Raw genomic sequence first — 26,424 nt, forward strand, 5'->3', positions numbered from 1 at the left:
TGGTCGCTACATAACATCAGCGCGCAACTAAGTGCCAAAATGGGTATTGCGGTAGAAAATTTTGGTAGGGTTTTCAGCTCGTATCTCCAAACAACGCACTGGCCTGGCAGGTAAATTGGCTTCAAGAACTCAGTTAACGTCTTGAGCTCCTTCGTGCAGGTTACTACAGCAAATGGCGTTGGTTTGTGTCTGCTGCTCCTTATTACATCTCTTCATTCGTCCGGCAACTCAACATAGGACTGTTGATTTATGTAGCTCATGTTTTTATCGCACTCTAAGTAGGAGTGGCCCCTGATTGGAAAAATCATGTTGATGGCATCGAATGACAGTATAGTTCTTGTTCTCGCCGGCACAAGAATCACAAAAGATGACCACGCGACGAACTGTTTCCGGCAAAAAGTTGTGCACAAAACTGTCGACCATAGAGCACACATCATCTGACCCTTGATGAGCAGGTCTCGTCGTACGTGAAGAAAACTGAATCACCAGAGGAAATGATGTGAATATTGAAGCTGTAGAAGCTCAACTAACGTTTATAATACACATCATTGGTGCTAATGTTGGGGGTCGGTAAATTTTTCTGAAAATCCATGGTAACTGCAGCTATGGTGTCATCCTTTCTACTCTTCTTTTTGTACAACTTCTTGAGGGAATAAAACTTCTGAGCTTTCAGTAAATGAAGTTTGTGTTCTGTTTCCAGTCTTGAGAGTTCTGTTTGTCTTTTTGATTTTTCAGAGTCATTGATGCCAGCTTCAACCACAGCTTTTTGCGACTTGTACGAGTCACTTCCTCTGTTGAGATGGGAACGTGACGCCAATGCGAACAGATTGACATTTCCAAACATATATACAAATTCCAACCACAACTGTACCAATCTAATTAAAGTTGTCTGCGACATCTGTAACATAATTTGAAAGAACAAACATTTAAAATGTTAATATCTCAACAAGTATTAAGCAAACATTCAGGTTCGTCACAAATAGTACACAATAGAACTGATCACAACACTGCACGATTCAACACACGCACAACGAACGACTGGAATAACCTTCCCGTAGCGCTAACCCGTTTCAGTGAGGCACATATTATTTAACAGAAAACACTCATCGTTCTTCCCCCGACGCTCGAACTTTCATCGGTTTTCCCCCTTGCCCCGTATGTTTGAATGCGTTTTTCAGGCACTTCTCACAGTTTTCCCCCCTAAGGCCGTTCACATTCTTATAGTACAGCTTCTGAGCTATGCGATCTCAAAATGGGCGAAAAATCGACATTCATCGTTTTCCCCCCTGGGTCTTCATTTAATTTAATACACAGGCATCTGAAAAGGCGATATTTTTTATTTCAACCATTCCCTAATTTCTTCCTTACGGGTTTTGGAAGTAGGAATAGTTTCTAGTTTTTGTACAGTGCTAAGACGCGTTGTCCATAAGAATGACCGTCCCTGGCTGAATATTGGGCAGCAATTGCTCCTTGAACCACCGTTCAAACCGAACACCGTCCATTTCGTCATGGTAGTTAGCAACATTTTTTTTTGCTAAAAAAACAACATGTTTAGCCCCCTCTACAAACCCCATCTTACCACCGGCGTGCAGCAAGACAAATCGTGGACCCCGACCAGTAGAACCTTGAAGACCCATGGATAATCCAGGCAAATAAGCTTCTTTAGGAGTTTTTATTGTTTTGTCCTTCCAATTCTTTGGCATAGTATGCCCTACGTTTACCCAATTTTCATCTAAGTACACAATATCCCTTCCCTCATTCCTAAATTCTCATTTTCCGTAAATATGAATGTCGCCACAATATAATATCGTTTCTTTCAATCATTAGTGCTTTATTTCCTCGCTTGTCGAATTCGAACCCCATTTCTTTTACCAAACGGTAAAACGTTGAATAAGTGAAATTGGGCAAATCATTGTCATCGTTAACTTCCTTCATTACGGCCCTAATTGTAGGGGAAGTATTTTGAGACAGAAATGTGTGAAATTTCCGCCGTATAGCACTACGTACGAAGTCATTATACTTCACTTCCCTGCTGGTTTTATATTGAAGCCCACCTTGTCTTTTTCGCGGTGTAGAGACTGGTCCTTTGCCACTTTCCTTTCTTAATCTAAAGAAGGTGCTTTTACTGACACCAGTCCAAAGTTCACTAACAATAAACGATTGGCTACGTCCGGAGTTCTTTTCCTTCAAGTAGGCGAACACACGTAAGACTGCTGTTCTCTCGCCACTTTTAATTATCTTACCCTTTTTCCTACGATCCATTGCGATCACTACACGCGCGAGTGTAATGCACGAAATAAAGACACGTTGTCTATAACAATGACACTTTAGAAATCACTTAAAAAAGTAAAAATCACCGAGCGCTCACACAACTGAAAACACTTTTTCGAGAGAGGAAAAAAGTCGAAACAGACCAAAGCAGATCTCTCGATCCATTAAGGGGAACCTGGCACATGGGTTAGATTCAAGTTGCAACCTAAACAAACAAATGAACTGATAAGGCGTCAATGACTCAAGCAAGGCATGCCATATTTCTATCTTGAAGCCCCATATTTTGTCACGTGTTGGAAAGCCTTTCAAGGGTTAATATGGTGTCTATGAATTTGTGTACGTTGGAAATTGAAAGGTGATCTTCATTTCAGTATTAATGTCGACAGTAATGTAAACAAAAACAACGTATTTGCGACAGCACTAATGTTGCTCACAACAGCAGCATTGGAAATAATAGTCAATTATTAAATTTAAGTAATTGCAATTCTATTATAACAAACTGCATGAAGTTAATATTTTACTGAATGGAAATAAAATAACTCGAAAACTTGGTGGTGATTAGCCGCAATGCTGCGGTGAGTCAGCTCAAGATGGCCAGACAACGTCTCCTTACTTCGCGCGCGGTGCGGCTTAAAAAGAAACTTCAAATGCATGGAAGTAATATTTCTGGGAACCTTTGAGTGGTTATAAAAAATAATTTCATTATATTCTCCACAACCTTGTCGCTGGAAGTTTTTACTTGGAATTAAAGAACAAAAAATGGCCAGCGACGACATTTTCTACTGCACGAATATAAAAAATCTCCACATACTTTATTTGAATATTTTTAATGCGAATATGCTTTAAAGTATTGATAAATTCTGAGCACCACCATCACCTATGACAATTGAAAAACAGTGTCAATTTTTTTCATAATGAATGCTTCAATTTTACGGCATGTTTTAACGTTAGGAATGAAAACAATGTAAAAATTTTGTTTTCACAGAAAATTTGCGTTTCTAATTTATCTAAAAATATGTATGCAAGTTACCAGTTTTTTGTGTTCATCGTATTCTCTACAAAATTTCCTGCAAAACTGCAGGTACCGATTTTACGCAAGCTAAATTTGTAAATAGAGAAATTTCACAACAGCGCGCTCGTATTTTCCCATAAGAAAAGCATTGTCCATAAGAGCCCATTGTGTCTTCTGAACGTAAAAACGACTTTAGATAGTCGCACGTGATATGCGGTCTGGCAGCAGTATCGTCCGAGCAGCAATCAAGGCCAAACGGCCCGGCTTGTCCTCTGGAGTGGTTTTGCTGCATGACAACGCGCGGCCACATTCGTCAGCTGTTAAGAAGTAACACGTTGGCGACGTTTGAGTGGACAGTGTTGAAACACCCACCGTATAGCCCTGATCTATCACCATGCGACTTCCATATCTTTGGTCCGTTGAAAAAGGCATTGAAGGGTTCCACTCGGACAACGTCGTCATGGATAATGTTCTGAACTGGTTCCGTTCTCAGCCAAAGAAGTTCTACGAGCAGGGTATTCACCGCTTGGTGAAACAGTGGGACAAAGCTTTTGTAACTTTGGAGATTACGTTTGAATTAAACCTTGTTGATTTCATTCTGTGGCTCCTGTTCAATTTTCATTTGATCCACCCTAATACAAGGGATTATATTAGTTTCATAAACTTACAGAGCGAGACTCATAGGCTAATAAACGTTTTTCAAGATGCAACAATAACTATTCAGGAGAACCAGCAATCAAGAGTGAATACTTGGGGAAAAAATACGTATTAGTGTGAAAAAATGAATAATTTATTATTGATTTATCAATTATTGTTTTAAGCTAGTCATTGATAGTGATACAGCTGCTACTACTACCACCACAACCCGCACCACTAATAATAATAATAATGTGCATTTTCCCACTTTATAAATAGTGCTGAATTCCTAGCCTTCCCCAAAGCAAGAAATGTAATTAGCCGTTAGTGCGTTTGTTCCATCTTTTTCATTAGTTCAGCATTCGTTCTTATCATCGCGATTAACCAAAGATCTAGAAAAGCGACGTAAGATAAAATAGAATCAATGAACATGAATGCGTAAAGAATGCTTTAGTCTGGATTTAATCTCCAAATACTTGGGTACGCAGTATTAATCTGTATCCACACCGTCATACCGTGGAATGTCTCGGTGCAGATATGAGTCTCTCAACAAGGTGTGAAAATTGAGGTGTGATGCATCAGTTGTATGTTTTTTAAAAGTTCTCTTGGATAAAATATTTCGTAAAAATATGAATGAATACGAAAGCGAACGATTAATTTTATACATTGAGATTGCATCAACAGGGTCCCCACACCTGGGAATCGTGGTAAAATTGGAAATATCGTGGAAATCATGGTAAAGTCTGAATTTGGAAAATACACGCAAAAAAGACCGGTTTATGGGAAATTTCTGTACATTTTTTTAACTTTATATTTTCAACGTTGAATAAATCTTTTTCTCTAGACTGCCAAGTGCGATTTAACCCTTAAGTCACCACAGAATGATCTGAGAATGTATTTTAAAATACCTGGAAACGTCCAGGAATTAGCCAAAACGAGAAAGAATCCTGGATATCCTAAAATGTGCAGAATAGATTGATTTATTATTTTCGTGTACACTGATTCTGTCATTTTACTTTTGATGTAACCCCCCCCCCTTCTTTTAGGTCCTAACCTAGCATCTGATGATGTTAAGAAAGCATATCTGATACCGCGTGGAGTATTTCACTGCAGAATCCACTACTATTCCGCATTTATGTCATTCTGAAGGGGTTCGCAATTTTTCTTGTCCGTAACTGTGTCTTTCTCTTCTCTTGCAGGTCTATCGAGTACCTGAGGCAGCCAATGTACTTTTAAGGTGAGTATCCTCTTGTCTAGCTTCTGTTGTCTATTGAAACTGAAGCCTGTCCTGTGATTCATCCACACACCCTACATGGTTGGCGTTGGACTGGCTACCCATTTGCTAGTTTTCGCCTCACACGGTTGTTACCGTAGTTGTCGATAGATTTTTGTTCCCATAATACATTGCGCAGAGCAGACAATCTGTAGAGATGGACGAGCAATTTGAAGAATGTTGTAGAAGAATTACTGCTTTGTGCTTTTATTAAAAATTAAAAGAAGAAAAGTATGGACTAGAGATTGGCTCGAAAAAAATATGTTACGAACAAGTTAATGAACTCGGGTATGCATATTCATTATATGTATTATATATGTATTACATTCGTAATAATAAGGATTTTGATTTTCGGCTAATCATATTTGTCACGTACACATCTCACCCCTTTGCATAAATACCTAAATAGTAATGAACTGAACACGAATGCACTGCACGTCATCTCTTTACTTTTTTTTATCGAGAAACTAACAAAAAACAGCGAACACTCGGAAACCACAGACAAAAACTCTCCTTTACAAACTCACAGATTATCTTCACATGGCCAAACTTTGCTCTGATTGCCTGTTCCACAGAATCCAGTCGAGGAAAGCCAGTAGTAATTAGAACATGTCAGAACCAGTCAACCAGCCAGCCAGGTAGCCAATTCAGCGCCAACTAACTAGAAAGCCAGTTCCGTGTGATTCGGCCTTTACACCTACAGGTAGAAGAATCTATGGTATCTTTTGTTTGTTTTCTTGATAAGACAGTGGGGCCATCTCCGATTTCGAGGTTATAAAAGTTTTACAACAATCAAGTGGCGATTAGTATGATAAAATCCAAGATATTTATGTACCAGTCTGTCCGGTTTTATTTTATTTTTGTTTCCTATCCAGCCTTGGGGTTACTTTTAAAATAAGAATACTTAGAAACAGTGGCGGATTAAGCTTCCTCGCCGCCCCTAGGCACAAACATAATGTGTCTCCCCACTTAACTTTGTTCGCTTCATGCGGCCTACCTAGTAAAAAAAAAACTAGTTGCGGTCCACGCGAAAGCTGCACTCACTCACTCACTCACTTATGAGCAGTGTTTATGTGTTTATTTTTTTTTAAGACTTGCATTGTTACAGATGCCAGTTTCAAACAATCAGTCTTCTTTCCTGCCTGGCCATTAACAAAAGCTTAGTGGAAGATCGAGTGGTAAGTATTTACAAAGACAAACACCAACGAAGGCTGGGTGGCTTGCATTGTCATTGTAAGCGATAAAAGCCACAGCACGGGTTAAAAACAAATTGATTGGCGCCTGAAGGAGGCAGAGCAGACAAAACATTTCTTGATAACACACAAATCCGATACATCAAGGTTTCTTTCGTATGAAGCGAAAGTGTTGCAGACCGTTGATTTGAAACATTGGTTTCATAGGTCTAAATTGTCACTGTGTGCGTAAGACACTTTTTATTATTATTGATATTCTGGAAAAAAGATTTGCCGCCCTAGGAGTTGCCGCCCCTAGACACGTGCCTAGTGGGCCTATTTGGTAATCCGCCACTGCTTAGAAATCGTTCCTATAGGACTGATGCTCTTGTTCATCCATGAATACGTGTTCTTCACCTACCTGTTTTGTCAGGGCATCGTGCAAAATACATCATGTGTAGCACTCTTGCTTTCCAGGTTTTTACTTTGCCTTAATATACAGGGTGTCCAACTATTTTGTTGAAATAGTGATTTACTCGCAATGTTCATCATGGTATATGTTCGTTACACGTTACTTTCAACGTACATTATCCACTTCACGACACACTTTCCATCCCGGAGCGAGATACGTTCTGGAGCATTACCGGTGTTATGGCGCCAGCAGATTGTGTGATGCTGTTTCGGAGCTCCTCCAATGTGGTAATTGGTCGGGTGAACGCACGTCAGCAATACGGGCCCTTTGATGTCCGCACGTTCCTGGTTGCTCAATTTCCTGGCAGATGCGGGTGTGGATGGAGCGTTCTCCTGACCTCACGCCCATGGATTTATTTTCATATACCATTAAAACATTGCGAGTAAAATCGCTATTTCAACAAAATAGATACTTAGTTTATGAACACCCAGTATATAAAATTATAAGTCTGTACACCTTTCTCTGCCCGGTTCCCTTTGGAGAGGAATTTCCGAGGATAGAAGTGAGTCGTCACGTGTGCATTTAGCGACGGAGAACATATGGCATTGGCCCAAAGAATCGACCATTGAACAAGCGGGTATTGTTAGCAGCATTCCCTGGCTTTACATCTTCGAGTTGTCAATCAGATTCTCTTTACAATTTTATTTTACACCCAACAAGCATTTTGACAAGAACTATTTACAAATTGTTGCCTTTTTCAATATGCGGCTAAGGCTACATATGATGTAACGGTCTTCCTCGTCAAGTCGTATGCTACAATCATAGGCGTAACTTGGCGGGGTCAAGGGTGTGGCACTTGCTCCTCCAAAATTTTTAGGTTTAATAAAATTTACAAGTTGGGGGATCTGAGGAGCAAGGTAATAAAGAGTATATTTCTGATTTCGCAGACGTCAGAGTTATTTAGCAAATAATCCGTGACGCTGTTTTTATGGGATGGAAAACTTTTCGATTCTCTTCCCCAAAGTTAAGCCCAGTCTGATTCTGTCCCCCCTCAAAATTAGGCTCAAGTTTGATTCTGCCCCCTCAAAATTAGGCTCAAGTTTGATTCTGCCCCCTCAAAATTAGGCTAAAGTTTGATTCTGCCCCCTCAAAATTAGGCTAAAGTTTGATTCTGCACCCCTCAAAATTAGGCTCAAGTTTGATTCTGCACCCCTCAAAATTAGGCTCAAGTTTGATTCTGCACCCCTCAAAATTAGGCTCAAGTTTGATTCTGCACCCCTCGAAATTAGGCTCAAGTTTGATTCTGCACCCCTCGAAATTAGGCACAAGTTTGATTCTGCACCCCTCGAAATTAGGCACAAGTTTGATTCTGCCCCCCTCGAAATTAGGCACAAGATTGATTCTGCCCCCCTCGAAATTAGGCACAAGATTGATTCTGCCCCCCTCGAAATTAGGCACAAGATTGATTCTGCCCCCCTCGAAATTAGGCACAAGATTGATTCTGCCCCCCTCGAAATTAGGCACAAGATTGATTCTGCCCCCCTCGAAATTAGGCACAAGATTGATTCTGCCCCCCTCGAAATTAGGCACAAGATTGATTCTGCCCCCTCGAAATTAGGCACAAGATTGATTCTGCCCCCCTCGAAATTAGGCACAAGATTGATTCTGCCCCCCTCGAAATTAGGCACAAGATTGATTCTGCCCCCCTCGAAATTAGGCACAAGATTGATTCTGCCCCCCTCGAAATTAGGCACAAGATTGATTCTGCCCCCCCTCGAAATTAGGCACAAGATTGATTCTGCCCCCCCTCGAAATTAGGCACAAGATTGATTCTGCCCCCCTCGAAATTAGGCACAAGATTGATTCTGCCCCCCTCGAAATTAGGCACAAGATTGATTCTGCCCCCTCAAAATTAGGCTCAAGTTTGATTCTGCCCCCTCAAAATTAGCCCATGGCTACAATGACATGGAAAAATAATGGATTAAGAAAATTTAATCATGGTGAGATCAGGAGATTCCATAAAAGAACTCAAAACGTGTAGAAATATTAAATATGGTTCTTGTACTTGCACTAAATGTGGATCTTTAACATATTGCTAAACCTTCTTACTTATCTCTTGGCTCTACGGCCCTCCGAGAGCCATCTCCTCCAAGATCTTCAACCATTGTTCTCTATCTGCTGCTCTCCTCCAGTTTGAAACTTTTTAACTCTTTTAAATCTCTCTCTACATCCCCCAACCATCTCAGTCTAGGTCTTCCAACTTTTTTTTCTTTCCTCCAGGTTTTCCATCACTATCTGGGCTATCGCGTAGCCGATTGTTTGCGCTCTCGCCTTTGATGTGAGCGGTCCCTGGTTAGATCCACGTTGGGAGCCCCCAAAATTTCGGCGTTGACCCAGCGTCGTGAGGACAGTTGGGGAGCTGCTTGAAAAGAAGCAGCGGGATCCAGTCTCGAAAGCCAGAAAACAGCGGCGATGGGACTCAATGCTCTGACTACGTGTGTCTAAATGAGAGAGCCGCTGTAGCAGGTCTTGGCTCTGAGATCTATATAACGATCTACTTTTCATCCATTCTCATTACATGTTCAAACCATTATAGTCTTCTTCCAACATGTGCTACTACGCGTATATCTGTCTTTATATAAATCGTGCAGTTCCTGAATTTTCTTAACCTTAATTTCCAGTAAAATATCCTGAAAACAGGGTTGTTGAAGCCGTATGAGCAAAATAAATTCAATTCCGGTCGAGGAGAGAGAATCGGCAAGCGTAAATGGGTTCTGGACCATAAAGAACCTTTTTACCCGTAAAGTACGTATTTAAATTAGGTCCAGGTAGGAACCTTTTTTTCCGGATGAATTTAAATACGGTCCAGGAACCTTTTTCAATGAAACACTACGCAACTTGGACCGAATATAAATTGTGCGAGAAATAAGGTTCCTGTCCTGCAGCAGAACCCATTAGAATTTATGGGTTCTTGGACCTTTAACAACCCTGCCTGCAAATAGTTAAAATAAGTTAAAACATTACAGAATTATCCGGAAAACCCGAGAATAAGTTTTTGACTTAATGAGTGCAGGATTGAGTGTTTGCAAGTCATGATTTTTTTTGTGTGTGTGTGTGTTTGTATCTTCATTTCATCTTCGCGATTAACCTGTAACACCGAAAAAGAAGGCTACGCAACGTAAAATTCAATGCATTGTTTAATGAACGTTCTTGTGCCATTTCTGTATGACCATTACTATATATCATTGAGGTATTGTTTGGGGGTATGCGGAGTTTAAAATAAAGGGTGTGCAAGCACCGAAGCGCCACCTGCGAACAGAAGCCTATCCTACAACTCTTGGAGATTGAAGGAAATCCCGGCGAATGGCTAAACTTACAGTAATTTCGGAATCTGAAAGATTTTTATAGATGGATCCATTTTTACACAACCATCATACTTTATAGTAGCTCGCAAGAAGAACGTACCAATTTTGTCATGTTTTTAGGAAATCTAAAAGTTGAAGAAACCACATTGAATTTTTGTGTCTGAAGTTTCGACTTGTTGTTCCCCAATATCAAGTGATTGTAATAATAATAATAGCAATAGTACCGAAGAGTGAAAATAATTATCCCACCTAATAAAACATATCCCAGTCTCTTTTGTAGAGCAAAAGAGGAGGCGTACAAACTAATTCTACAAGTAACTGTTCCTTAATACTGACTGCAAAGATATAGTGGATTTTGTAATAAGACGTTGTACTATAAACAATCTCCCATATTAATAAAAAAAACTATTAAAATAATGTCACGTTTTACCACTGGCAAGCCGTGGAACGTATTTAATTTTTAAATCTATTTAAAAATTGACAGTATATAAGCAGGCACGTATCTAGAAATACATTTCGGTGGATGGGTCCGACCATGTGTGTCAATAATAATAATAATTTAAATAGTTAAATTAAATTAATAATAATTAAATATATATATTTATTAATATTGTGTACATGAATAGGTAAAAAGATTGTAAAAGTAGCCTATCGATATAAAACATCATGTATCTCTCTCTCTCTTTAGCTATTCATTATCCTGCTTACGTGTAGTTAAGATTGCCAAAATTTGTACAAAAACAAATGCTCTGGCAAGGAAATTAATGTCAAATAGATAAAGAATTGAATAACAAGGAGGAGTTAGATTCAGTTGTAATTGACAAAATAATTGTATGATCAGCTGATCACTTTTAGTTGCCTAATTGACGAAAGTAAGGTTGCTGCTTAATATTTTATGCATATTATCATAAGCAGCAGCTGTGTGCATAAATCTTGGGAACTGTCGTTCAAAGCCGTATGAGCAAAATTCCTTGCCTTCCAATAAGTTCAGCGGAAATAAATAACGCTCGATTATATAACAAATGATAAAAATATTATATTCTGATCATTTAATTTTAGTGCTTGGTAAGTCTTTCGGGGGGTCTGGATCACCTGCCCCCCCTAAATTCGTCCTTGTATATAAGCTCGTACGTAACATTTAAGGGCTTTACGTTCACCTTGGAAGGGCATGACAACCCCTTGGAGGATCCATGAACCCACAGGTTAAGAACCTCTGCAATAGAATTTTCAATTAAAGGACAAACTTTATTGGTTAAGATACTTTCAGATAAGTAAGCTGTAATATACACTATATAGCCAAAAGTCACCGGACACCGAAGTGAACGTGGGGCTAGTGTCGTGGTCTGCAGCTGTTTTTCCTGGTTTTTTTCAATGGCAACATGAGCAATGGTGTTTATGAGGACATTTTAGACAATATCATGCTACCCACACTGTGGGAACAGTTTGGAATTGGCCCTTCTCTCTATCAGCACGATAATGCCCCTACCCATAAAGCAGGTTCCATTGAATCGTGGTTTGAGGACAATCCTGTGAATGAGCTTAGCAGGTCCGCTCAAAGCCCCGACTGGAACCCCATAGAACATCTTTGGGGTGAACTAGAACGTCGGTTGCGTGCCAGACCCACTTGACCGAACTTCATCCATCAAATATTCACGAGGCTACAGGTCGAATAATAATAATAATAAACACCAGCAATATATCAGAACTTAGTGGAAAGCCTGCCCCGAAGAGAAAATGCTGCTATAATAGAGATGGGAGGCCTTGTATCTTATTAGTTACCTGGCTGGTGTCTTTGGAGTGAACAACACTGGGTGTCCGATGACTTTTGGCTATATAGTGTAGGTGACTATTGACTCACAGTTTTCCCATTAATTATAGTTTTGCACACATTTTGACTATGTAAGAAAATATGCTTGATGTTAAGGGAATTTGTTTTTATCTTTCAGCGGTGGCGTCAAGTTCTCGGATCTCTCAGAATTCGAGGGTGAGTAACACTGAAAATTTATATCTCCTCTGCTTACTTTATGGCATGTACGGTAGTAAGGTGGTTGTTTGGTTTCAGCAAGGTAGTGGTTTGTGGTCCTCAACAGTACTTACGAAGGTATGTATTGATCGATTTGATTTGCGATGATGCGCTAATATGTGGAACGTTTTTTGTTGAAAGAATTTAAACTAAATTTCGAAGAAAATGTGCGTTTTCGCGTTTATTGTGAACGAGCCGCTGACGAGGGCAAGACTTAAAATATATCGCATGACACCCATGGACGTCCGCAGGATTTTTCCAGGTAGGGGCAAGGAAGGTATTTTTTTCAGGGGGGCAAGCAAGGCACATTTTCCCCAAAAATAGTGTTGTTCCCTAAAAAAAATGCTTAAATTTGAATGTGTGGTGTTCATGCAATAATTAAGACACATTATTGTGGCTGAAATGAAATTATATATGTGAAATACATAATTTTTGTTTGACTTTAATTTTTCAGGGGGCCACGTCCCCCTTCCCCTCCTTCCAGACGCCCATGATGACACCCCTCCCACAGATAATACAGCGTGACTACAAAGTCTACTACATAGAATAGAATAGCGTGCTCAAGGAAGCGGATTTCGCTCAGGTGCCAAACAGTTAGCATACGAAATTGAGAGCTTCTTTCCTCGAGCGAATAACGCTCGAACATGCAAAACGAGCGGTATATACTCGAAGCCCAGTAGTAGTAGTACACGCATAACCGTAATTTGTCTGTGGTAGTGGGCCCTAAAATATGGGTCGTGAAGTGAGAGACTCAGTGAAATTGAAACTTAGGTGAACATTGTCATCATCTCCATATTAAAATGAAGTTTAAGTCTCTTGCCAATGCACATCAAAATGAAATAGATGATTGTGGGCTGAATCTACCAAAGGGGATATTTTACATGCACGTATATGTTATTAATACTTTATTGTCACATTAAAATGATGTTCCATTGTATAGGCTAGAGGATGGGAGACTCGAACAAGTACGGGCGAGCAAAAGTGGTCTCGTGCAGTAGTCTAGAACTATTGGAAGAACTAGTCTAGAATGAACTTAGGTGAACTGAAGCTTAGAGAAAGTTAAAATAAAAAATAAAGAATAATACCGTGCGTCCATTTCGATCTTCAGCCGAGAGATCGGGAGAAGCGTGGCGGGCGGCGCTGGCGGAGATGCCGACATTTGCGGCCTGTAATGCCCGCTTATTTTTATGGACATATGCAGACATTTATATAAATATTGCAAAACGAGCACTAACCTGTGTTATAATTTATCATCTGTAATTCATCCAAGTTCTGCCCTTATATACACAAAAAATACGCTTTAGAAACTATGTTAAGAGCCACAGATAATAGAACATTTTAATCATAATTTTGACCAGTAACGTCCTGCTTAAGTTTATATCCTTGAAAGAGTTTTGTGTCGATGGGAATCGTTTGGAGGTTTCGAATGCGCAACACTGTATCAAGATTACGCTGCAGACGAAACCGTTAAAAGTGAATGGTTTTCGTAAGCTTCCTTGCAATCCGATATCTCCGAGCTCGAGTTTTTTTGTTCCTTCGCAACTAGATGAAGACAGAGCTGTGAATATAGCGGCGAGCAATGTAAACCAAGAGCGTGTTAATTTCGTACTGTGTTATTCTTGGTTACTTACAGTTACTTGTTTGTGTTATTGCAGTGTGTATGTGTGTTGTGTCAGTTTGACGATTGGAATGCAAGTGCAAGGTTCACGTTAGAACAAAGATTTATTATGTATCACACGTACATGAAAACAGACTCGTGTCAAGACGTGTGTAGGCACTTTGTACAGAAATTCCCAGGCGTTTCAACTCCACATAGAGATACGGTTAGACATCTTGTCCTTAAATTACGAGAAACTGGATCGTTAAATTTTAAAACACCTAAGCAAAAACGACGGATTCTAACCGAAGCAAAACTCGATGATATTGGTGCAGCGTTAGAACGTTCTCCAAACAAACCTCTACGCCGTGTTTCACAAGAGGTGGGCGTGTCAAAATCATCGGCACATACAGCCACTAAGCTACTAAAATTAAAACCGTAATCTTATAACACAGGCTAGTGCTCGTTTTGCAATATTTATATAAATGTCTGCATATGTCCATAAAAATAAGCGGGCATTACAGGCCGCAAATGTCGGCATCTCCGTCAGCGCCGCCCGCCACGCTTCTCCCGATCTCTCGGCTGAAGATCGAAATGGACGCACGGTACTATGGATTGATACGATATGAACTAGTCTAGAACCATTGTGTGAACTAGTCTAGAACCATTGTGTGAACTAGTCTGGAACCATTGTGTGAACTAGTCTAGAACCATGCGCGTGCATGCCATTACAGCAAGGCCAGCAGTGCTGGCTCAAAGCATAACAGTCACAAAAGTATTTCATTATTTCGTCCCTGTTACCGCAAAAGAATCAACCTTGTGCAAGCCTCCCAAGATTTCGATATGATGCCACCCACACACTCTTGTGGCGTGTTGACAAAACATCTGCGACACCCAGCATGTAAGCTACAACGCCAGCAACGATCAGATAAATCACCACGCGGCCTTGAGGATCCAATGGGAGAGGGTACGTTATGTGACGGGGGGACTTCGTTTTCCAATAGAGGGCTGAAAATACAACCCAGAGAGCCATCGGTATAGTCTTGTGATGTCCTCAGTGTTGCGAACTGCACGATTAAGTGTCCGCGTGCAGTGTACAGAGGTTGTTTCCGATCTATGGTGACGATTTCAAACTGCTCCTACCTTAAGAGAAACCATGTCACCACCATCGAGAGTGCTCCATTTGGTGGCCCTGCATCTTGGCAATTGCCCGACAGCGAAGTTTCCACTGTAGGAGACTGGCACGAAGTGTAGTCATGTCCAGCCTCAACCACTCCTCCTGACGGGCTTTCCATAGCCCTTCAATGGTACGGGGTCTTCTCTGAGACAAGGCTCGTTTCAGTAGGCCTAAGGCGGGAAAGTCCATCTGTGAGGCATCAGGTGATTTCACTGGAATGTCTGTGAAAGGAATGACACGAATTCCAGTTTCTTCTGCCATTTGTTGGAGGAAAAGGCAGGTTGAGCGAGATGTGTGACTTGAGGCCTGGTCTTGATGCACCCACACACGATTCTGATCCCTCCCGTAGAGATGGGGAATGTCATGGCGATAATAATCGGAATTAACCTTCGTATTTTTGGCAACACAATGTATGGTCAGCTTGCCATTGTACGAGTATCCAGCAATGATCATGAAACCTGTGCCAAAACTTTCCTTACATTCAGTGAACTATCTTTGAAAGTCCCTCGAACCTGTCGATCGATAAAAAATTGCACGTGGCTTGTGACAGTCATCAAGATAAACATATGCCTCGTCCAATGTAACAATGAACTTCCACTTTTCACCTGACAGGTGCCGCTCATAAAGCTTTCAACAGTTGGTGCGACGTTCCTGAGTGTGTTTTGTCAAGAGCTTATGAACACGCCCCTTGCGTCGCTTTTCGAAACCCAAATCGTGGTCAATGATGGTGTGCACTCTTCAGTCATGTTTGTAGCCGCTTTGCGATACTTCTCTGTGTGGCTGGATTCTCCCTGGTGACCAGCGCCCTGACATCCCGAATTGTAGCTGGTGTGCGGTTAGAGTCGCAGAGCTATATGAAAGCGGCTGACCTTGAACAAGCCTCGATGCGCAGTAGCAAAAGGAGGCGGTGGAGACTGCCCTGGAAAACGCGCGATGTCGTTCTTTTGTTTTTCGAGCGGCAAGAATCGGTTTGGTTTTCGTTGTGACTGTTCGTGTTTCTTCAGTGTGATCACAAAAATTTGTCAATATACGTGTGCAAGATGGCTACAGAAACACCTAAGTGTCGTGTTCTACACAAACAAGCGCGAGATATGGTGTACAAAGTTTATAAGTTCTTCCAAAGTGAATCTCGCAGTGCAGACAGTGCCTCGTGTTCGTCAGGGAGCAGTGTTGCCAAATGTCAGGGGCGTACAGCGGCTGCATGTGGGATAGGTCTGAGTACAGTTCAGACGATTGCGAAGGAAGCCAGGTCGTCGATTGGTGATACAGGGTCGGTTTCTTTTCGCTCGCCTGGCAAACGTCGTAATCGACGAAAGAATGTTACGCACTTGGACGATTTTGATAAGGGGGTATTGCGTAATATTATATTTGATATGTACGCAAATGGCGAATTTCCTACTGCAGTGAAACTTAGGGCTAAATTGAAGGAAGCTATCGGGTTTGCAGGCAGTACGTGGTCAGTGTTAAAAATTTTGAAAAACATGGGGTTCAGATATAGGAAAGGCAACGACGGGAGGAAATTTTTAATGGAGAGGGGTGATGTTGTAGCTGCGAGAGTGATCTTCCTCAGAACCATGCACGAAATCAGGAAAGCTGGTACTGCAAATATATACTATTTAGATGACACCTGGGTCAACCAGAATCACACGAAGACGAGCTGCTGGAGAATGAGTGATGGTTCTGGTGGGTTAAAGGTGCCGTTAGGAAAAGGTGCTCGTCTTATAGTGTGTCATGCGGGTTCAGCTGCTACAGGCTTTGTGCCCCAAAGTAAATTGGTTTTCCGCTCCAAAACAAACAGTACTGACTATCATTCAGAAATGACGTCTGCCGTGTTTCGAAAGTGGTTTTGCGAGCAGTTCTTGCCATTTCTCGCCCCCGAATCCGTGATTGTAATGGACAACGCGAGCATACATTCCTTGCAAGTGGATAAAACGCCTTGTTCGAACACAAGGAAGGCGGATATTATGGCATGGCTCTGTAACAAGAACATTCCCCACACAAGCACGCAAACCCGAGCAGAATTGTTGCAGTTGGTGAAACATCATACACCAATTCACAAAAGTTACGAAATCGATATAATAGCAAGAGAATATGGTCACAGAGTTGTTCGTCTCCCACCTTATCATTGTCAGTACAACCCGATTGAAATGATTTGGGCCCAGGTGAAGGGGTACGTAGCTGACAAGAACAAGACTTTCAAAATTGCCAACGTACAGAAACTGACTCACGAAGCAATAGACAGAATAGGTGTTTCCGAGTGGGCAGATTGTGTGGCTCACGCAGAGAAAATACAAGAAGATGACTTCCAGCGTGAAATAGTCAGAGACGATATCATCGAGAAGGTCATTATAAATTTGCAAGACACGGATTCCGAAGAACTTGAATCAAGTGACGAGGTTCACAGCAGTACGGAATGAGCGTTATGTAAGTAAATGGCATTTTAATTTTTCTTTTCAGTTCATGTTATGCATGCCAGACAGTTGTTGTTTTGTTATTACGAGTGCCACAAGACCGACGCATGGTATCTGCGGCAAACGAATAATGGTCAATAAAATATTTAATTTCTTTCACTTACTTTCAAAATTCTACACGTTTAATTTACAGCATAATACGATTGTCTAAAGCTTTCTGGTAATACTCGTGCAGGATTGGTATCGATTGTTGCAATAATAGCCGTGCAGTGGCAATTTACAATTGTTCGAATGTAAGCCATTGTTTTTTATTTTGAAAGAGCTGGCGAGAACCTCGAACAGTGAGTAGGTGGCAACAGCGGAAATGTATCTCCCTCTCTCTCTGCGCGGACTTGTCAAGGTCAGCCGCTGTCATATCGCTCGTCGACTTTAGTGGCAGGCCGGGAGTTGGCCTGTTTCTGCCCCACATGAATCATCCCACGCCTCGTCGTACACTGGCGAACTTTAAAAAAAGATCTCCCTCCTCTTAGTTAGATTGGAAGGTAGTTGGAAACACTTGATGGCTCCGTATTGGATAAGAAAGTGGGGGAAGGCAGTTGCAGACAAGGCCATCACTACCCTATGCGCACGTAAACTTGTTTCCGGAAAGATTTCTGTTGGAGTCGTGTCAGGCATGATCTGGGCAGTTTGTGGAAGAATTTTATGTTCCTACCCCCCCCCCCGCCCCCCTTCGCTCTCTGTGTATGTGTGTGTCGCGGGCGTGCCGACACCCGTTTCTTTTTAAGTTTGGCGTATTTTTATTGCATCGACTAATTGCTGTTATGGCTGGGAATAATCCAGGTTAGCAATGGGCAAATAAAAAAGTATAAAAAATACCAAAATTCCTGGCATGAGTAGTTAGTAGTAGTAAAGGTTAGGTAAAGTTCCTCGTGCGTAGTAGGACACCACATGTTCTCAAGCTCTGCCATTTTGGAGGTGATACGATCAGCACCACGCTCCAGCCGCCTTTTTTCGCCAGGGTTGTAGTAGAAATGAGAAAATAGAAATGTTTTACATTCTGCGTATGTGACAGTATTCTTTGTATATTGTCCCTGAAGTATCTGTTGACATCCTAACCAGCAGTTCTTTTCAGGATAAACTAGTTGAAGGGCGCGAGTGGTTCCTGAGTAGTAATGAACATATCACAGAATGCGCACTAGTTTAGCTCACGTTTCTTGGGAGGAGGGGGGGGGAGAATGATATACAAATTTATTCTACGAATGCTTACGTCATTGTGACCATGGAGTGTATTTTGCAGACTAACATGGATCTGGCGTCTAGACACAAGGCCAATATAATGGTCTGAGGAGTTTGCGCTGTGCCCTACGTTTGTGATTGCCTTTCACAAATTTCATCTTAACACACCTTTCATCCTTATCTATGTGATTACTCAAAAATGGAAGAAAAGCGAAGTAAAATAAATAAATCAATTGGTCATTCTGTCTCTGCGTTTTTCAATATTTCTTCCTGATCGAAAATTAATGTTTCACCGATGTAATGCATCACTGTAGTCATGTGAATTATTATTTTCCGTCATCATAGTGTGCTTAATTATTCCTTAAAGCATAGACTTTAACGCTGTTGTCCTTAGTGTAAACGATCTTAACTGTGTGGAAGTTTTTTATGTAGGCAAAAAAAATGGTTAAGAGTAAATCCAAATTGATTTGTATAAAAATTTAAAATATTATAACTCTGACATGACACATATTAACTGTTCTTACGTAGTTCACTGTCAAGGAACGATTTCTCCTAACTAAACAGGATTCCGGTCTCCGCGGTAGAGTGGTTAACACAGCTTGCTCAAACACCGTCTTGGCATTGTGTTCATTCGGTGTTCATTGTGAGTGTCCCTTCATCATTTCATCGTTCATCCTCATCGTCGCGTTTAGCCAGAAGTGGCAGAAAAGCGATGTAAAATAAACCAAATCAAACATAAATAAGAAGCTGAAGGGAAAAATATTCCATTACCAAAAATTATATATATATATATATATAAAATACAGTAATTACTTTGTTGACACTGCAGTTTTTTTGGCAGTGTGTAGCTGTCTTAGGGTCGTATGTTCGAATTAGCTGACCTCAAAATATACGAAGAGTGAACGATTAATGGAAATGGGGAAGCACATTTCTATTACTTTAGAAAGCATTCAGTCGTAAATCCTGTGGACACAGTGTGATTTTCGTGCAAGGAAGGGGGGGTTCCTGGGACATCAAATAGGTCGACGTTTACTTATAACATTACGAGGGTATGGATTTCTCTCAACAAGTGCAACAAATGTTTATGGTCATGGAAATTATTTATACAATTTGTTTGAGTAACGTCGCTTTCTACCTCTTGAAATTAATGGTGACTGGAGATGAAAAGCCACACGTGGCAGATTGTAACATGCTTTGAAGACAGAGGTCTTAAGTTCGAACCATGATTAAGGCATGTTTGCCCCATCACATCCATGTTATCAATTGGTCAATCATTCTCATCGCTACGGATTAACTAAGAGGCAAAAATGCAACGTAATATTTCCTAAATAGAAAAAAAATACAGAAAAGGGGCAAGGAAATGCACATATCGTGTCGAGTCGAGGTTGTGTGTTGCAAGACGGAAATGTGTAACTATTATCGCAAGAGCACGTTCAATTATATTAGGGCAGAACCATATATCACACAATACAGGTGAAATTATTGTAGGTTGACGTGAATTGTTAATCTGCCTACACTCCACTTATTATTACAATTTTGAGGGTCTTCATAACAGAGTGTTATGCATACTGCTCTATGAAACTGGAGACCCTATGTTCTATTGATTGATTGATTGATTTGCTTTATTTTACTTCGCTTCTTGTGCCACTTTTGGCTTATTTGCAAATATGAGGGAAGCCTCCCCGATGGAGCAGTGGTAACATCGTCGCCTTGTGATCAAGGGTTCCCGGGTTCGATATCCGGATCCCACTTCAAACTGTAGATCCAGTCCCGATTAGCCCTACTGTGCATAAAGTGTACTTCAAACACAAACTCAATCAAATATGGGGATGAGTGACGACATGATGAAATTGATGAATGGAGACTCACAAATCCATGCCCAGGCCAGGATTCGAAGGCGGGACCCCTGGCGTCGTAGCGCGGTGTGTAACCACTCTGCCACTGGGGCCGGCATCTATTTTCGAAGGTTTGGTAATATTTAACAGCTTATTGTGTTCGTGCATTTTTTCTGGTCACTCAAACATTCGTCCTTATCGTTGAAAGTAAATAAGAGGGATTTAATATGGTCGTGAAAATAGCACGTCACGTGCCGAAAGAAACTACCTTCTTTGCTCGTTTTCTTTTTATATTTGTTTTAGAGCTAATGACAAAAGGGAGAAAAGAAACGAAAAAATGAACAACCTATTTTCATTCATGAAGGAAATAAATCGCCAGCTCAGATCCTGATTTCTTGAGAGCTCAAAATGGACAACAAATATTTCTCCTGAGGCCGAATGACCACAGAAAGAAACGCTGTGCTTATTCCTTGATGACTCATGGTTAACATTGCTCTCCTATGTGGTGTTCACGACTGACAGCTGTACAGCTCTTCCTTATCTTGCATCGAGTTTCGGCATTGACGATGCAGTGTTTCCAATTCAATATCAGTTTTTGTTTGTTTTGTTTGTAAAAGGTGAGGTCTCAGTGAGGCCTTACTAAAGTTTTAGACTGTACCTGCCCCTTTCAACACCTGTGATATGCCATTTCTGGACAGAGTGAATCCACGCCCCTTGCACAGTTTTATGATGGCACTATAACTGTAGTTTACGTCGGAAAGTGCTGTTATGTAACCCTCCCAATATGCACTGATTTTCGGCGGCATTCTTCCCGATATGCAATGACCACACCTGTCATGCACAGTCAACGGTCTAACGTGCCCACACGACTGGCAGCTTCGTTCTCTTCACGCTTGGAGGTGCTGCAAAAGGTGTTCAATTTCGTCACCATAGATCGGAAACAACCTCTGTATACTGCGAGCGTTCAAAGCAAATGAGAATCGCAAAAATATGATTGCTGACATACGTATGACATATTCTATGTGAAGATAAACGTTTTAGAGCGTTCGGTCTATTGAGGCAGCTAACATGTTCATAGACACATCCGCCAAATAGAGTTGGTAAAGCTGGCTGGCCGCGGTCACACATTTTTTTCAAGCGCTTTGCGAGGTAAACGTTACCATCTTTCGTGGGTGTGAATTTCTGTTTGTTTTGTTTGTCTTTGCGAACATCTCTCTGTCTCTCTCTCTCTCTCTTGTGTGTTGGCATTGTTTACTATTTTCTACGGAAAGAACTACGTGGTGCCAAAGTGGATTTGTGAATATTGCAATATGTGTAAATTGTTCCAATCATCTGCGATCGTCTGCTGCATTACATACGTTTGACAACAGACCAAATGAAGTTGAAATAAATGAACAACTGCGCCAAGACATTCATCTCTCCCCTTAGAGACGTTAAGGAAACAGTATCAGGTAGAGGGCTTATTTTTTCAGTGTAACGTACCATGTAGAAGCAATGAATTTTAGGTTTTCTTAATTTTTCTGGATCTGCTTCCCCAACGGAAAATGTCACCGCACGCCACTGTTAGAACATTGGAAGAACTGTCGATTACCGTATGTGCTCCACATGTTGGTCTCAGCACACTTTCTCAAAGGTTGCAACATCCTTGCTACAATTCTCTTCAGAATGTGTAGATCCAGCGCAGATGTATTGCACCTGCACTGTGGCTTATTTAGGTTTCCGAACATCCCCTCTTGAACTCGCCCGCCACTTCCCTCAAGTCCATAGGGTGACTATCAGGTGGCACCTAAATGTGAGACTGGACTGCACTTTGCAGAATAACGAGGCTCTGGCGCCAGGATAATTCTCTATGGGGCTTGTGCTGTGTTGTCCATTGCGATTATCTCGTCATCTTCGCAAAAGTGGCAGAAAATGCGGATTAAAATAAATCATTTTTTCTTGTATGTACGCATTGCTTGCATTGTAGAATTATTTATTTTGTAGTCTACGGTTGTTACAAGCATAAAAACAGTTTTTCGTTGTGATGTTTCAGGAGAACACACGCTCCTTTCATCAGACATTTATTTTTAGTTTGATTAAAGATACAGTTATAACAATGGTTACAAATCTTTAAAAAAATAACCATTGTAACATTGAAAAGCTCCATTGTATAACATTATTTTTCAAAAAAATTTAACTATTGTTATAATCAAACTAGGAAATAATGTCCGTTCTCCTGAAACGTTACAACAAAAAAAAACTGTTTTATGCTTGTAACGACCGTAGACTACAAGAGAAATTATAAAATAAATCATAGCAACGAATCGAACCCCTCGTCCACCCGGTCGTCTTTCGTTGGTGCCACAGCTCGGAGACAGTGCTATCATTGGTTCTTGACTTTTGGCCACTCTGTAATTTACGTAAATCCCCCCCCTCCTCTTCTTGTTTTTTTTTTCCAGGTTAGAGACAAGCAGACATTCCCTACTTTACAACTTCACTTTAGGCACTGTTTAATTGCTCTACCCCCTCAATATTTTACCTACGAACCAGTTGCAGTATTTCAAATGAACAATTAGCCTCCCAGATGTAGTGGTAACGTTGTCGCCTTGTAATCAAAGGGTCCCGGGTTCGAGTCCCGGTGGAGGCACATTGCACAGTGGTTCGGACCCCACATTAAACTGCCTTTCTCCGTGGAGGAGTGGTTAGTACATCGCGCTATGATGCCAAGGATCTCTAGTTCGAATCCCGGCATGGGCGTTTGTTAATGTCGATTCATCAGTTTCACCATATCGTTACTCAGCTTCGCAATTAGCCAAAAGTGGGAGAAAAGGGAAGTAAAATGAACGAAATCTATCAAGTCTACCCACATTAAACTGTAGGTCCGGGCCCTTCTCGAGTTTCCCGTTGATTTTTCCCTTGATAGTGTAGGTAGTATAAGACCCTGTGAGATAAGAGCATTCCCTGACATTCGCTACGAGACTCGGCGGCAAGTGGCCCGGCATCAGCGATTGTCTTTCCCGGTGAACGGGTCCGCGACAGTCGCTTATATTAAACCTCGTAAAAAAGTTGAGTAACAGTTTCAGTTCTGAATAAAAGTGGAAAGAAAAATGGAGAAATAAAGTATACAAAGAGAATCCGCACACCATCCGTGAGTTAAAAGAGAGTATTGTACGAGACATCAGGAGAATTACAGTAGACGAACTTGCACGTGTAAATGCCAATTTCCTTCGGAGATGCCAGGAATGTGTTGCAGCAGAGGGACATCATTTTCAACACCTTCTGTAGTCAAGGTTAGTACACAATGTGAAAACTAATTTTAATAGCAGACACTAGCGACTGTCGCGGACCCCGTTCACCGGGAAAGACAAGCGCTGACGCCGGACTACTTGCCGCCGAATCTCATAGCAAATGTCAGGGAATGCTCTGTAGATTGTACGCGCGTGCAAACTTTGCAAAATCCCTCCGCTGCTGTTAATATGAGGAAAATATTTTTTGTCATCCTTGCAGTTACAACAAAGTTATGAGCTCATATTTTTTGTTCTGTATTTGCACATCGTTACATAAGAGACAGGAATTAGTGCAGAATGATGCTGCAGAGATAAGTTGTAGCAGTTTCTTGATAGTAGCGTGCTAATACAAGCTCAAATTGTTTCAACATGGTTGGGTGCAATGTTACATTGAGTGTGTGGGAAAGTTCGTGGTAATCAGGCTGATAGCAGCTGTCTCGCCATTTGTCTCAGGAAGCCTTCTCTCTGCAAGAGGCGTGCAGTGTTGCTAACTCTTGTAATACACCGAAAAGTTCGTAGATATTGACCGTAAAAGACCAGTACTGATGGAAACAAGGTGGACGAGAATGCCGAGATAACATAACATGATCCAGCATTTTAGGGCTTTTTGATTCGTTGAATTATTTTCTATTTTGGTTAATTTATGTGGCTTTTCTAAATCTTGTGTTGATCGCGACTATGAGGACGGGCTGATGAAATTGACGAAACTCATTGCCGTGATTAACTGAAGCTGTAAAAGGGCAACGCGAGATGAGTGAAATATAAGCCAGTGGCTTATCCAAAAGTTGCGGTTGGGAGGAGCTATTTTCAGTCTGTTACCTCACCTCAAAGAGAATCAATTCTAATGTACACTTGGCTGTTTTATTCAAACAATATATGGTATTGTGATTAGGAACATAGCTGACTTCTATGTTCTATGTTTAGGGCTGGAATAGATGGTTATTATTAGGGCTTAGCATATTTTTCTTGGTAAGGGTGATGTGTTCCCTAAACATATAGAAATTCATACTGTGAAGAAACGAACTGAATTAAGGTGCTTTTTAAGGGCATATTTTGGCCATTTCTACGTGATAAAGCATATTTTGATGGATTTTCGGTCATATTCAGCATATTTTCGCTTTTTCAAGAAATATACAGTCATGTTCCAAGTGGATTCGTTCTTACTCCTTCCATGTTCACTCGAGGTTCTTTTTTTTACTGCAGCAAAATCTTTTTAATTTTTAATTGAAAATTTACAGAAAGTATTTATTGTGAATTTCAACTCATCAAGGCCCATAAAGTGAACTAAAAATAGTATGTATATGAAAATATTTTAGCATAAGTTAGATATTGATGTTTGAAACAGTCTAGTTATAAGGGCATATTTTTCAAATTATAGTGTATATTTTGTAAAATTTTAGGCCATAAGAGCATATTTTATTTTGCATATTTTGGTAATTTTTAGGTCATAAAAATCCTAGCCCTGTTCTCATAATTCATCCATCGCCACAGTAAACTGGACGATCAGATGTGAAGAGTAAAGTAAATAAGCAAACAAAACAGAAACCTATTGTCAGGGGTTCCCGCGTTTGACCCTCTTAGGAGGCATTTTGCAAAGTGGTTCAGATGCAAGTTAAACTGTAGGTCCAGTTCCGATTAGCCTATCATGAGCATAAAGTGGATTCAAATCAAACTTGAAAAAATATTCTCGAGCCTGTTAAAAGACTGAAGATTTGAGTCTTCAATTGTATTAGGCATAATAATATATCCAAAAAGTGGTAGTTGGGAGCGGCGATCGCTCACCCCGCGGATCCGCGCCTGAAATAAGCGCACACACGTATTGTAAGAACTGTTTTTGCAATGTTTAGTTTGCTATTATGTTCAGCATGGGGGAAAGAAAGATAGAGGAAGCTGCTACTTACTTATCCCAAGTGGATATTTTCAGTAGATGCACATACAAATCTCGATATGTATTCTCCGCATTATTAAAACAAACGGTTAAATGTCTCAAAACGTAACAAATCCAGATTTTTTCCTTTTTAAATTTCACTGAAACTGCCACTGGAAAACTGCGAAGTGTAATGCCTGGGCGAGAATGAAACTCTCTCTTTCGTAGAGAAATGCTTCCTATACCCTCTTGTTTTCTCTCACACACACTACTTCTACCACCCCGTTATGTGCCCTGCGACAGCCCCCTTGCCCTCCCAAGTGGGAAGGTATAGAGAGAGAGAGAGAGGAGAATTGTTCACGGTATCTTCCTTGAAGCAAGTTCTCTACTTTATCTAGATTTGTTCCCAGTTAATTAAAAAAAAAAATGACCAGAAATTTTCCTACCTCTTTCATTTTTAACTTCACCCAGCCGCCTTTTAATGTGCAAATGTGTTCGCGCAAGTTGGCAACCCTTGGTGGAAAGCTTAGTCAAGATATATTACCCCATTTATTTCAATAGCTATGCAATTGTGGTTGTGACACGATGCGGAAATAATCCTCGATATATGTGCAGTTAAAACATGCTCTGTTACTATTAGGTAACCGATGCACAATGCACATTTATGATGTTCATGCAATCCTTGAGATGTTTGCCGTTTATTTCAAGGGCGCCGGTAAACTGTCAGTGTTGCAAACTTTTGATTGATTTGACTTCGCTTTTCTGCCACTTTTGGCTAATCACGAAGGTGAGGATGATTGAAAAAGAAACACTTGCAAAGAATACACAACCCCGGCCGCGATTCGAACCCGGGTCCCGTGGTGTCGTAGCT

General features: G+C 40.9%; 1 protein-coding gene across 3 annotated transcripts in view; it reads left to right on the forward strand.

Annotated features, from left to right (window-relative positions):
- The window catches only part of Ttd14 (TRPL translocation defect 14), a 126,402-nt gene that overhangs the window by 13,368 nt on the left and 86,610 nt on the right, over positions 1-26,424 (forward strand). For all 3 annotated transcript variants that reach the window (XR_014441916.1, XM_083125620.1, XM_083125621.1), the window contains exons 3-4: positions 5,119-5,156; positions 12,088-12,125. Coding sequence is in view for 2 of the 3 variants with exons in the window: in XM_083125620.1 (XP_082981746.1) it covers positions 5,119-5,156; positions 12,088-12,125 (76 nt within the window). In the remaining variant the exon portion in view is untranslated. The remainder of the gene's footprint in view (positions 1-5,118; positions 5,157-12,087; positions 12,126-26,424) is intronic.

Source organism: Lepisma saccharinum, chromosome 7 (genome assembly GCF_977018435.1).
Source record: "Lepisma saccharinum chromosome 7, izLepSacc3.1, whole genome shotgun sequence".
Classification (NCBI taxonomy): Eukaryota; Metazoa; Arthropoda; class Insecta; order Zygentoma; family Lepismatidae; genus Lepisma; species Lepisma saccharinum.